The sequence below is a fragment of the Thunnus thynnus genome, chromosome 7 (genome assembly GCF_963924715.1).
Source record: "Thunnus thynnus chromosome 7, fThuThy2.1, whole genome shotgun sequence".
Taxonomy (NCBI): Eukaryota; Metazoa; Chordata; class Actinopteri; order Scombriformes; family Scombridae; genus Thunnus; species Thunnus thynnus.
In genome coordinates this window covers 29291708-29306357 of record NC_089523.1, presented here as the reverse complement: position 1 = coordinate 29306357, position 14650 = coordinate 29291708, and the positions used below count along the sequence as shown (strand labels likewise).

Below are 14650 nucleotides of genomic sequence, written 5' to 3'. Positions count from 1 at the left end.
CCTGCAGTAGATTCGGATTGGCACGCTCCCAGTTTGAAGAAGCAGACAGGAGTACCGGCACGGAAGCTAAGCAATGTACTGCTGTGGACGGGGCCATCAGCAAAACGTACTTTAGCCATCTAAAAAAAGACCCACCTAAAAAAATCAATATCAGTTTAAGTGTTCACTATATTTAGACTATTTTCACGGCCTTGCCGTTATACAGCCCTTTCCTTTGGCACTACATTTTCTCAATTATAGAACTTCTGTATTCCTACGCATGCTGCGCACTGTATTACTCTGCAGATCAGCTGTTTGGGTCAGAAAGTGCTGCTGCTGCATAATACAGTGCACGGCAAGCACAGGAATATGGAAGTCTTATGGCAAAACAAGTTATACCAAATGTATACCAATTTATTCTAAAATACCGCACATAAAGGCGGGGTAAAAAAAAGAGTGAGACGTGATGAATCGTACAAATGGGGCACACTTCTGAACACTCTCTCCTCAAAGTCATTCAATGTGTTGCATTCAGTTGTACACACAAGTGATGAAAAACCCTGGCTTCTCTCACACCTGTGAACTTCAGGTCAGTTGCTTCATAATGTAGCTGTGATTGTTGAATAGTTGGTTTTGGAAATTTACAAAAATTGTTGCAGTTACAGTCAGATTTTCACCATCATTTTGAAAGTGAGTCCCTCTTTGCGAGCACAAGTTAGCACAGTAGGTCAAAGTTGGACAGGGATGTCGGTCTATAACTGTGATAGATGTTCACAACGGACTGTTTTGGTAATAATTTCCCCATTTACCTTTGTTTTCTCTTCTATTTTGTGTGATTATCTGATCAGTTGTGTTTCTTGACCTGTCTGAGTTCTTCTTAGTGACGTCACTGCATCATTTATTTCAGGGTTTACAGTCAAACAAAAAAACACAGATGGATGCAAAGTTTCATACATTATTTATTTCTCACTGACACTGTCGATGAAAGAATACACATTATGAAGCCTGGTACCTCCTTCCTCAAACTAACAGATGCCAAACAAAAGCAACGGCACACAGAGCAGCCTTTAGGACAACACTGACGGAGTGCCTTCACATCATTTCACCAAATACAGGAACGCTTTGATGCCAAAGCAACACTTAAGACACTCTCCAAAACATCTGTCATCCTGAAAACAAAATGGTTGACCAGTAGAGCTGCAACATGGAAACTTGCTATATATCTCCATGAAATCACGGGGTTGGACTCATCTGAGCCGTAATACTGCACACAAGGAAAGTCAGTATGTCATTTAGTATATTTCTAAACATACAGAAGAACGTTCTATAATGTAAACAGACAAATTATTGTTGATAAAAGCACAGCAGAGAAAACTGACAGCTACAAAGGTGAATCAAAAAGTTGAGATCTGCTCGGACAGCTGTGCTAAGTTTGCATTGTTGTAAAGCCACACCTAAACTTTCCTTATGCACAGTATTTGATGCTTTGTTGTAGCTGCCGCAATCTGTTAGGATCCCAACTGTCATGAACGCTACGAACGCTATGATTAGTCACTTCGTTTTGGACTCTAAAAACAAGCTGCCGACTAGGAAAAGCAAGACTGACTGACGTGTGTCACTGTAATATCACCTCATGCACAGGATATGAACATATTTCAAGATTTCTTCTATTTTTGCAGATATCACGTACGACTCTGACTTTGACTTTATGACCTCAGAAAGTAGTCAACGTGTGACAAAATATGGCAGCTATCCAGTGTTGGCGGTTTCAAATGATCAGTTATATTTACATTAAGAACAAGCAGCTTAACGGACATAAACACATGCCTGCAGTAAATTTCTAATGGCTGATTTTAAAATATATCTATAAAGGCAATTGCTGCTGGACTTGGATTTACACTTTTGACATTAGAGAGAAGTATTTCTAAATTTGTTTCCCTAATGTAACTAACAGTGTTAGCAGCTAGCACTGGTGCTTGAATCAATGGCAAATGTATAAAATCTTGCTATTGTAGGGAACACAGAGGTTAGATCTTAATGCAGTTTGACAAGGTTATGGTGAGGAAAAACAACGGAAAATAAAAATGGCAATGTACTTTATATCATTTAAGAATTTTGGGAAAGATTAAGTAAAACGGCATCTGTCTGATAGAGGGATGTAAACAGTATCAGGTCAACTATGGGTAGCCTTTACCAAAGCCCAAGCATGTAGTTTGGATTTGTGGAAGTTAAGAGATGGTTACCAACACAGTTTCAGTAAAGACTGTCTTTTATACCTCACACATGTATATTATGTCACCATACTTAAACGATTACTGCCAACTACTGCATGCACTCACCTTTTGCAAAATAATAATTTTATCCGTTTCGCTGTATTAGGATATTGTTTTTCCACTCCACTGTACTCTCAATGTAATGCAGCTGAAATAACTGATATATTGGGGCTTTGGTTTGGGATTTTCATCTCAGTGGAGAGTTCTGATTATTTTGCTGTGTGTGGTAAAGATGAAAGACAAAGAAAAATAACATGGCTCACATTACATAAGAAAGACACTTCTGCTCTAAGCCTTCTTGCTATCACTGTTTTTGAGCTGAGGTACTTCATAAGGCTTCATTATTTCCTTCAAAAAAAACTAATGAAAGACATTTCCAACAAGCGTTACAAATGTTTTGACCAGTAATCTACAATGTTTTCTTTTATCACCCTTCTGTTCTTCTCTCATATTCCACAGTGGTGCAGTTGGGTGTCAAACCCCAGTCTCCTAGAGCAGCCCTTAACCAGCTGGGTCTCCATACAGTCTTAATGCAAAGATGCTTATAACAATACTCAGCCACTCACAGAAAGTGGTCTGTTTAAATAATTTCACTTAAATATTCAAGAATGTCTTGTTATGCATTGTTAACGACTCCTGGCACAGTGGGAAAATGTCCAAATATCCAAGTTGTCAAGTTGTGTTTGAATCCTTGTCAGCTGGTCCATCGATCTGTTGGTCCACACTGAAATATCTCAACATCTACTGAATGGATTGGCATGAAATTTGTTAAAAACATTCACAGTCCACAGACGCTGAATCCCAATGACTTTGGTGATCACCTGACTTTCCGTACAGCATCACCAGTAAGTCAGAATTCCCTCAAGTCCAACCCTTCACTTCATCGGATGACCGAATCCTTGTCAGCCTCGCTGCACTCTGGGATTAATATTAACATATCATGTTAGCATGCTGTGCAGAGGCTGACAAACTGCAGCTTCAAGTGATGAAAGTTGAATAAAATCAGAAACATAGAACCAAGCCTGACAAGTCTGAGTTGTCCTGAATTGGCCACCATACAGAGGATAAAACCTTTTGATTTGCAACATGACTTTATGTTTTTGCCCCATGAGTGATAAGGATCAAACAATAGCAAAATAGTTTCTCCATTTATCATTCGCCTAACATTTTTTTTCTGGTGTGTAGACATTATAACCTCACAGGGGCCACTAATGCGGCTACAGACTATATGTCCCGTTTATATCATCAATCTCAGTCCCGTTCTGACTGGGTACTGTGATGTGCCCTTTATTGGAAGCTTTTACCCCAACCATCTACAGCCACATGAATGCATCTGATTTCAGCCTGTCAGGCTGATAGAATCGGATCCTTGTAGTGTTGGGAGACTCCTCCATCCACTGAGCTGATCAGTTTGGACCTGTTACTGTATGTACCAGGAAGGAGTCACTTCCTAACACTGAGGATTGTCATCTGTAGACACTCCTCCTTCAAAGCCACAAGTTCTGTTTTGTAACTGCTCGTTTTGCCTCCATCGGCATAAACACATGGCTGTTTCTTTGCTGACAGCGGCGTTTCCATGGTCACTGAGCCAGCGTTGAGTACGTCACCATGTGATGGTGAGGAAGAAGAGCCCCTGTGGCACGCTACAGACAATATTGCTGAGAGAGCTCGGCCAACATCATGCCTAGCCCCCTCATTGACGAAGCAGTACAAAATGGGATCAGCGACACAGTTGAGGCTGGTCAGCGCCAACGAGACATGGTACGCTGCAAACAAGCTCTCCTCTGATCCACAGTCACATGGTTTCCTTAGAAACATGATACTCCGCACCAGGAGGAGGATGTGGTATGGTCCAAAGCAGAGCAAAACAATCAGGATCAGACTCAATGCCAACCGCTGAATTTTGGCCTTTTCCTGGCGCTCCGTTGAGACGTTGCAGCGCACTGCTGCTAGGATCCCACGGTAGGCCACCAGCATTGCTGTCCAGGGAGCGAGGAAGCCCAGAAATGTCCTGTAGAGATTCATCCCTGCCACCCAGTCCTGCATGGGGTACTTTTCAAAGCAGAAAGTGTGGTTGAACCGATCCTTGAAGAGCTCATCGTGGAAGAGAGGAGCAGAATTGGCTATGATCTCGATGATCCAAACTATGGCGCTGACCAGGATGGCTGCAGGAAGTTCAGGAGAGGAGAAGAATGAAGACGAGAGAGAAAAAAACATACTTTACATTAATTTCCATCCCTCTACCATATGTGAATACTGTACTATATTTTCAGGAAATAGGGTGCTTTTGGAATTACTGATCTATAAATATTGATTGATATCACGCACCCACCCAAGTAACCATTTATGTCATCTAACAGCAGGCCTGTATACCATCTGTTCTGACAAAGATAAAATGATATTCTAGATCTTTATTATTAAGAGTTTCTATCCAAATGCCTTTTCATTTGGAAAAAAATAATAATTTCCTACATTTGATCATTTAATATTTGTAGATGAGTCTGAGACCTCATTAATACAATGAATTTACAGTACATATCATTTTATTTACAGTAATAACTTTAGCAGACATCCTCAATTAAGTAGTTATTTATGAAAGTGTCTTTTGACATTAACTTATCTCTACACAAACTGAATTTCCTGTTAAGCCAGAGAAAGAAAGATATGAAGACACAAACAGGATGTGATACAGTATGTGTCATATATAAAAGCACTGACTGTTGCATTTTTAGTTAGTTTGTTCGTTACTTTTTCCCCCGATGAATGTTTTATTTTAGAATGATTCATCACAGGTGCAAAGACACATTCGCACCTCTTTAAAAACAAGCTTATCATATGTTTTGTATATTTTATGGAGCAACCTAATGCTGTGTACCATCATTTGTTTTTATGTGGATTTGTTTAAATATGGATCTTTTACTTCAGTCATCCTTGACCCTACGTACCTGTTTTAATTCGTCGAACCTTCGCGAAGCGCAGAGGATACGCCACAGCCAGATACCTGTCCAGCGATATACAGCAGAGGAAGGCGATGCTGACGTAGATATTAGTGTAGAAGATGAAGCCGAACAGCTTGCAGCTCTCCTGACCGTGGATCCAGTCGTCACGCTGCAGGAAGTAGTCGATCCAGAGAGGAAGAGTGGTGATATACAGGAGGTCCGCCACCGACAGGTTGATCAGGTAGATGCCGAGCTCGTTGCGTTGGCGTACCTGGAGATTAACAAAAGACAGATTTATCTTATTTTATCAAACAGTCAGTGAAAAGATAGAGTCAAACTGAGGTTATGTTTCCCTTTAATGCAAACATTTAAAATGTGATGGACAATAAAATACCAATGAGGGGAGTATTTCCATCAGCTGCAAATAAATTGGCTTCGTCATTCATCAAATGCAAAGTTTTAGGAGAACTGATTAGGTCTGGTCAATATGTTATTATTCTTCAGTGTCTGATACTGATGAACGTTTGCTTAAAACAAAGAAGAGCCCTTGTTTTTGTAGCAATTTAAGGATTTGCAACCACAGCAGTGGCTTGTAAATGGAGCTATTTTGAAGTCAGCAGTTCAAAGTGTCCACTGTATAACTTCCATTAAAATCGTCTAATGTAATTTGTCAGCACTTTGACTGAAATCCAGCTACTATGGAGACAGCTCTGTATCCGTGCAGTAATGATTTTTTACAATATTAATACTTAGACAGAACTACCTGGTTAATAGACAGCACATCAATTGTGTTCATGTTCTGGGTTCAATTCAGGTGTTGCCATTAATTAAGCTGGTGGCTCTCAGAAATGCACTTAATTAACCAATCACTGAAAGCCAAACCATAATATGACACAGTGCACCTGTTCTCTGCTGGGTCGTGGTGCGTCTATGATGGCACAAACTGAATGTAGAACATTTAAAATGCTGCCCTGATGCTGATATGGTAACAAAACAATAAACTAATGTTGAAATGTCACTCACTTTTAATGATGTTTGTGCTTGAAAAAATATGAGTTAGAGAACTCACTTGAATGAAAAGTCAATAACAATCTCTTCTGCTGCTGCCAAAGCAAACTGACTGTCTGTGGGAAACACTGGAAACGTTCAGTGTTGTATGGGAAAATGTCCCCACTGCTCTGATGACTGTACAGCTTGTAGCAGGCCGTGTTGGACCTGTTACTTGGAAAAGGTAATAAATGACTCTTATTTCATGGTGAAAATGCAATTCCTTACTACTGTAGTATTATCCTACTAGTAATTACTTTGCAGTTGCCATTAAGTGTTAACTGTAGTGACTGAATGCAGCACTTTACAGAGTGAAGAGGTTTCACACACATAGTTATTTAAAAATTATGAATCACTTTGCTTGCATATTGTTCAATACAAAGAGTAATTGACTATATAGCTCTTTTTTTTAAGCTAAGCAGATGCATCACCATTTATAAAATCATTGTGCTGCTTGTGAAGGTCTTGACTTCAGGTTTCTAAACCACGACATACATTGCTCTGGGGAGCAAACGTGACTGATTTGCAGTTTCTGCTGCAGAGATGACAGATTAAGCAGGACATTTAGGACAGTGTGGTATCTTGATGCTTCATTGTGGGTTGACATATGACTTGAAGATATGTGCAGGTATTTTACGTGCATTATACACCACTGGTGCGTGTTTCAGTTCAGTAAGTCCAGTCAGTCTGTCGCTTGTTTGAACTGTTTTGTTGTTTTCAGTACCAAAGAAGGCCTGCGCTGTTTATAAGGTTATTCTCAGCAACCATATGTCTGAATTTAAATAAGCATTGAATCTGCTCTCTGAACTCGCACTATGTCACGTCCCATGTTGAATCTGAATTTTGGTTTAGCTTTTTAACATTGTAAAAATCATAAATAACCAGACAGCTGAAGAAAGATTGACATTCAAAGAACTGATATAAAACTTTTGCCAGATGTATTATTTATATGCTATTTCTTTAAATGTCTACCTGAATGTTTTTTACATTGTCTCTGCAAATAAAAAATGAGAGATTTGTTAGGATATTCATTCTAAGCTTCACAAATCCAGCTATTTTACCACTATTTACTGAAACCTGCTATCAGAACTCCAACCCAAATTATAGCCCCTCAGTGGGGTCCTCACCCTTAAAATGGCAACCATCATTTTAGAGTCACACATTAATGGCCAACGCTGATGGAAGGGGGAGTGTGTGTATGTACTGTGTATGTGTGTGTGTCCTCACCTGCATGTAGGCAGCCCACAGGGCCATGCAGTTAGTGGGAAGCCCCAGAACAATGACTATGATGTAGAGCGTGGGCTGGAAGAATTGGTCCACCTTACTGTCCACATCACAGAATGAGATGTTGCACATTGTCCTGTGTAAAACACTGAGTGTGTGTGTTTGTGTGTGTGTGCAGGTATGTGATGTGTGTTAAGCTACTCTCAGCTCTGCGTGTCCCTCTGTAGTTTCACTATATTCCAGCTCCAGCAGTTTGACAGTGACATGCTGACTCCAGCATCCTCCTCAGCTACTACACGGCTGTCCGACATGTCATTTCTGGGGCATTTCATGGTTCCTTTTTCTTAAAACACTGTCCTTCTCGCCCGGGGGCCTCGATGTGTCATAATCCTCTCTCGAGCTTCAAAGCAAACCCCCACGTCCCTCAGTATGGAGGAGTAGAGGAGAAGAAAGGAAGGAGCGAGGGATAAAATGTGGTGAAATGAAAGCTGCCTTATCGACGCTGCGCCAGGCCTCCTGCGCCTGGACAGGACCTCATCAATCTTTTAGAGATTAGAGGTCTGTCAGGTCTACTGTGAGAGGGAGAGACTGAACAACTGTGTGTGTGTGTGTGTGTGGGTGTGTCTCAAGGTCTTGATGACACACAAAACTCCTCAGGGATGCTCCCACTAAAACACAGGGATGACTTTACTGAGCTTCAGCACTCTGACACCGACAGGCTGTCCAGTTACTGACTCTTGAACATCTGCAAGAGAGAGAGAGAAAGAGATAGAGAGAGAGAGATGTTCAGGGTCATTTCCTGTATTTATTTGGTATGCTCTACATTGAGTTTATACACTTCTAATGCACGACAGTTTCATGTCGAACTGCAGATTTTAGGCATTTGGTTTGGTTATTTGAAATGAACCCGGGAAAACAAACCGCTCAAAACTGCCCGGAATGAGCACGCCCTCAATACATACAGTCAAACCCGTTTCTTCTACTATATTGAATTCTGTGGCCTGAACTTTCAGAGAAAAGTGTGAAGGAAGTGGGCTGACGTAGAAGTGGAATAAAGAGGCAAAGAGAGGAAGCACAGTCAAGCAGCGGGTGGGTTTATCTGGGTGACATTTGTAGAGAGACTTTCAAACAACTCTTATGATAACACAAAATATGTTGACACACAGTCCAGGGACAAAAAGACCTTGAATGGAGCGCAAACAGAGAGTCCAGGACATATGATAAGCAGTATGTAAGCCGTCATATAAACATGACCTGAATATACATACGGTATATCAGAGAGAGAGAGAGAGATAGATAGAGAGCAGGATGTGAGCACAGTTTCTTTTTTGCTCTTTGACTTCTCACTTTCCACCCTGAGCTCTGCTTCTGTTTATACATCTTGGACTGCCTTGACATTTTTGCATATGGCTTATATGAGTTCACATGTGCTTTCAATCACTTCACTTACTGTAAATATGTTCCTAAGTCCTGTGAACAGTCTTCTTCCAGAGTTTATGTATATTTCTGCTTAATTTCATTCCTCTTAGATCAATAGTTTCAGGAATAAGTGTGAATAGCCACCTGGATGTTGCAGCTTTTACACATTTCAGTGAAATGTTTATGATGGAAATGCTTGAATTTGATTAAAAAAGAAAATAAAATCATATCAACATTAACAAATGTAAGTGCTATAGGGGTATTAGTTGGCTGATGGCCACCATGGTTGAAAATAAGAAAGGAAGGTCACCATATAAAATCTAATTTAACTTTATTATCCAATGTAGGAAATTATTTAGGTCTAGAAATGCAAAGGCTCAAACGTAAATACATCCCACAAATGTAATAAACCACAAACGTAATACAAATCTGCAGCTTTTAACGTAATTATTCCACTAATGTAATAAATTTCCCACAAACGTAATATGTCATTTCCCACAAACGTAATAACTGTTAACAGGGATTTGTTACGTTTGCAGGAAGGTGAAAATCTTCATCTTTGAAAATTGTAATAACTTCTCCACAAATGTAATAAACTACTAATATAATCAAAATCTGCAGCTTATACAAGTTGCTAATTGTAAATGTCTTCAACAGACAATGACATTTTCTTCCTACAGGAAGATTTATACCAGGTTTTATTACAAAACCAATTGTAAAAAATCTCAGGAGAGGCAAAAAAATTGAACTATTGAAGTAAAGAATATAAAGTACTGATTGTCAGTAACAGCTGGATATTATTTATCCTCATTAAAGGGATACTCCACCCAGAACATGATTCTAACCTCATTTTCATTCCTGTTTGGTGCCAGTAAATTTCATTTTTTTAAATTATTTTTTTCTTTATAAAGATAGGTGTAACTTTTACACCCTAACATGGAGAAATAGGCACCAGTATTCCATTAGTGATGACAGACGGTCCATTTTGTTTAACGGGAAATTTGTGGTAAAGAAGTCTGCTCTCCCAGAACTTGTCAAGAGAGGATTTGATGCCACTAAAGGTTCTAATGCACGAAAAGTAAACACCAGACTGAGAGAGAGGCACTCTGGGATGAGTGAGAGCTGTTCAACAAGCGCTGGATTTATCCAGACAGTGCCAGTTGCTGAGAGCAAAATTTCCAAACAGGCCACCTTTGAAGCCAGTTGCAGCTTCAACAGGTTCAGGAAAGACACCAAATAGACCTACTTGACATGACGGGATGGAAAGTTACAGAGCGATTTACAAAGCCTTTAATTTTCAGTTACTACAATTTTGAAAGCTTAAGATTTTCATTTTCCCACAAACATAACAGTTGTTATGTAATAGTTATTACGTTAGTGGGATTATTACATTAAAAGCTGCAGATGTGTATTACGTTTGTGGTTTATTATATTTGTGGGATTTTGTTATGTTTGTGGGTCTAACAAGTTATAAACAACAAAACAAGGAGAAAGATGCCATGACACTGTTTAACTGACAGGTGATCACCAGGAAGTGGACAGTTAGATCAAGCGTCATTAAAAAGAAAATAAAACATTTTACTATGACCATTTTAATATGCTACAACAACCCCAAGAGGCTGCGCTACATCATGGAATCAGGATTCCTCCTCTGAGGGGCATGAATGTGCAAACGCCATGAAAATCAGCCATGTCAGTCTGGCCAGTAGTTATTTTGTGCACAAACTTAATAATCTGATCTAGATAAATCTGATAATTTGACTTGAGGATGGTGCTAAAGAAAAGTTCATGCAGTGTCCCAAATGGAGAGAGTTCATTCTGATGGGAGCATGAACGTGCTCTATAAATTTAATGGCAACATTTTACCTTTGTACCAAAATGAAATTATGTCCTGATAGTTGTAGTAGAGGCAGGGTCAAGCAGGTAACCAAAAACATTAGAAATCATCCACTGCGGACTATAAAATTTTAGGGAAATCTGCCCCATAGGTGTCGAGACTGGCTGTAAAAATCATAAAAAACATAAAAACAGATAATGTCCAGATCGGATTACGTAATACTTTTGTCTTCGGAGATGGTCACTGTGTCAGACATACGTTGAACAGCCGACCAATTATTGCATTCAATTGTGCCAACATGTATGACATACAAGTAGAGGAACTTCATGATTCCCATCATTGACTGTATATAAATATAGACGACGTGTCTCCACTTCCTGCCGTTATGCAAAACTGAAGCCAAAATATCTCGTTTCTGGGAGCTGCCATCTTGCTTGTGTGACATCATTTGGAGCCAGAGTCTGCGCAGTAGATTAGAGTAGAGTAGGGCGGAAGTGACGGCCCACGGGTCACGCCCACTCAGCTGTCCACTTGCGACTGCCTGACGGAGTTTTGAGAGCGGTTGTCACAGCTGTCAATCATGACGTCACACCCCCTTTTTATATCGTCAAATAACTAACTAAAAACAAACTTATCAGAGAAATGAACACTTGGACAAACATCAGCGTGATAAAAACTACCTAAAATGACAGACACCATCTTTGGGAAAAATTCATTTGACGTGTACTTTGATTTTCTTAGTTTTGCTCATGTCTCATCCGCTAACACGGAGGGGGCGGGACTCTTGACTTCTACTGCAGCCAGCTACCGAGGGGGCAATCCAGATGTTTTGGCTTCACTTTTTGGGAGCTGTCATGACATCCATATTTGTATACAGTCAGTGGTTCCCACTGACAGCAACAACAAGGAATGTTTATGTTATAATGTCATTTGTTAATTTTGTATAATGTTCCTTGACCCATTGATGACAGCGCGCGTGATGAATGTATTACAGATCCTACGTTGATTGTCTTCCCCTCTGACACACTACATTTCATTCCCGGCACCGGACATGTGGGGTGGAGCCATTATCGGGAACAGAATGGAACAGTGACAGAGCTGAGCTGGTTAAATGCGCAAGCTTGTAAGCAAACACACACACACACACACACACACATACACACACGTGACGGCTAGGTGAGGTTATTTCTATGGTGACCTTGTAAATAACTCTTTGTTGGGGGAAACACCCACGTTGATACGCTGCACCACAACTGGGTCACAACTCTGCTAATCTGTTATCACACACCAACACAAAGTGGAGATTTGACTGTTCGAGGTTTATTTAGCCTTTACCAAAAATGTCTCACTTGGAGGTTGAAGTTCCTGTATCAACTTACAATCTCCCTAAAAAGACTTGTTTGGCTTGTTAGCATCCACATGTTATGCCTGTGTCCTTGGTTTCACTGGGAGCGATGTCAAGTTAGAGGTTAAGTGTCTTGTTTTTCTTTCAAATCTCCTAAAATGCATTGTTAGAATAACACATCAAAACAAGCGAACAGTGGCTCAACTGGCTTAGTTTCACTGAGGAATGCTAGCAAGACTAAAAAGGCTATTTGTTTTTACCCTTTAAGAGAAGGAGCTAGGAGTTAAACTATTGTCTTGCTTCGGGGAATTTCATCTGCTATGAAGCTGCATGTGGCGTAATATGGAAGTTCAGAGTTGCAAATATTGACATGGAATCATTTAATCCAACTGATATGTCATTTATCACCAAATTAAATAAAGAAATCTAATTTTCAGCTTGAAAGTACATTAAAATTAAAATTCCACTGACACACAATTTTCAGTGCGGTCCCGCCGCATTAATAATGAAACTGAATGTTAAGGTAGCCCCCTTGATGATTTGAAAATTAAAAGTCCATTCAGTCCACTTCACTGTAGAAAAATACCATTGCAAATAAAAGTCCTGCATTTGATTTTGCAATTAAATCAAAAGCACTTATGATGAAGAATTTACATTCACTGTTGTGAAAGTTTTGTGCCACCAGTTTTGGGGGATTTTCATCTTTTTATGCAAGGAAGGACAGAATAAAGGATGGAGAAAATGAAAGAAACAAAGATAAAGAGATAAGGCAAGATGGAAAGAAAGAGGCAGGTAAGAATGAAACACTTCGAGTCGTACAAGTTGAGCTAACTCTGTGAAACTCTTGAAGTGATGGAAATACAACATCAGTAACTCTTATGAAGGGTTGGGGTTTGATAACAAATCAGTGAATCCAAATCCAATATTGGATCTTATCAAATCTGAATCCTTATCCAATCAAATTAGGTTCCGCTTTCAAGTTTTAAATAACTAGAACTTAATGATCTGTAAACACATTGTGTAAGTATTATTCACAACCAGCAGATACAACTTGAAAATGATATGACTGACTTTTACACACACACACCTGTGGCTGAGTACAGACACCAGCTTGCAGAGAGCAATTAACCAGAAAAACAACTCAAAGCTGCATTTTAGCCGTTACAGAATGACTGTTAATTATCTACAGCTGATATAATCTGCTGCTGGTGAAGTAATGGTCTGAGCCAGCTACTTAAAATTTTTTCATGAGAGATTTGTTAGCATCGTAGCTCAGTGAATTTATTGTATTTTGCTAAGCAGAAAGCGCAGCCCTCCTCTTAAATGTACTTAAGAACAGTATTTGAGTTCAATGTGTTTAGTGACTTTCCTCCTCTGACATGATGAAGTACAACATCAAACACACGTCAGACACTAATCCCAGTGTACAAAACAAAATTCAGTGTCTCTCCCAACTTCACCCAGCAGTCATGGGTGAAGTTCACTATCAAAAGAGTTGAGATCTGTCACCACTGAGCGACAGAGCGACCTCACTTCCTCATTAGATAAAACAGCAGAGCGACATGCCAGTGACAAAACGGCTGCCACTCTACCTTATCACTTAAATTCTACTGTCGGCGTGTGTCAAAGGGCACGGTGTGATTCTGGCCTTGTGCATTCACACACACAGAAGCTGGCAACTATAACTACACTACACATCCAGCAGCTGCAGTAGAGGACTTTGGTGTGTGATGTCTTGCTCAAGGGCACGTTGTCAGTGAACCTGGGCAATAACACAGAGTGATCTGTGCTATCTCTATCAACCCTGCCACCAGAAATGTAGTTTGTTTTGTCATTTGCAGATGTTTATCAGGCAGAGTCATTCTCTGTTGGCGTTGTGGTTGGCGTGCTTGTCTTCCAGGGAGGTTGGTTATGCTATCAGATCAGTTAGCAGCAGCTGACAGGTTCCTCAGCAGGGCAAACATTAAGCCTGTTTCTGACATGTAGGCTGTTTAACAATAAGGAGGCTCCATTACAATCACACAAGACTGTTACCCACTGTTACACACACCTACAGAGTGTGGTCATTGTGCAGACTTGCACAGCTTTGCCCTGTTTAACTAACTAAATAAATCTATTATAACTGCCTAGAGGTTAAGACGTCACCCATCAAGCTCACCCATCAAACTCTTAAATAAAAGCTGTTGTTTTACCTATTAATGCAAGGAAGCCTGTCAAGCTCCCATTTAATATGAAATGATGACATCAGTGACTACTGCCTTTGCCTATGTATGATTAAGAGTACTTAGTGAGGATTGTTGAGTAACATTATAGATTACAGCGCAAATTGTGTAAATTTTTTGTAATCGTGTGACTTGACTCATTGTTATACTGAACGCATGGCTCATCATCACACCCTGCACACAAAAATCCACACTGCAGGATTTTGTGACACCTCATGCTTCAGTCAACTCGAACTTCTACTACTATATATCAGTCCTTCCATACCAGTGACGAGAACAGTGGCGAAGTTTCTGGTAATAGTGTCATCAGTAACTCAACATTTCCATAGCGCCACTGTGTGTCTGATTTAAATAGCCCAAATTTG

At 40.0% G+C, this 14650-nt stretch overlaps 1 protein-coding gene across 1 annotated transcript in view; it reads right to left on the bottom strand.

The window, feature by feature from the left end:
• Positions 1-920: 920 nt before the first annotated feature.
• gpr4 (G protein-coupled receptor 4) overlaps positions 921-14650 on the bottom strand; it is a 49341-nt gene continuing 35611 nt past the window's right edge. Inside the window, exons 2-4 of the mRNA XM_067595391.1 lie at positions 7466-8207; positions 5198-5462; positions 921-4417 (exon numbers count right to left, since the gene is read on the bottom strand). Of these exons, the coding sequence (XP_067451492.1) occupies positions 3696-4417; positions 5198-5462; positions 7466-7594 (1116 nt within the window). The 5' untranslated portion in view covers positions 7595-8207 and the 3' untranslated portion in view covers positions 921-3695. The remainder of the gene's footprint in view (positions 4418-5197; positions 5463-7465; positions 8208-14650) is intronic.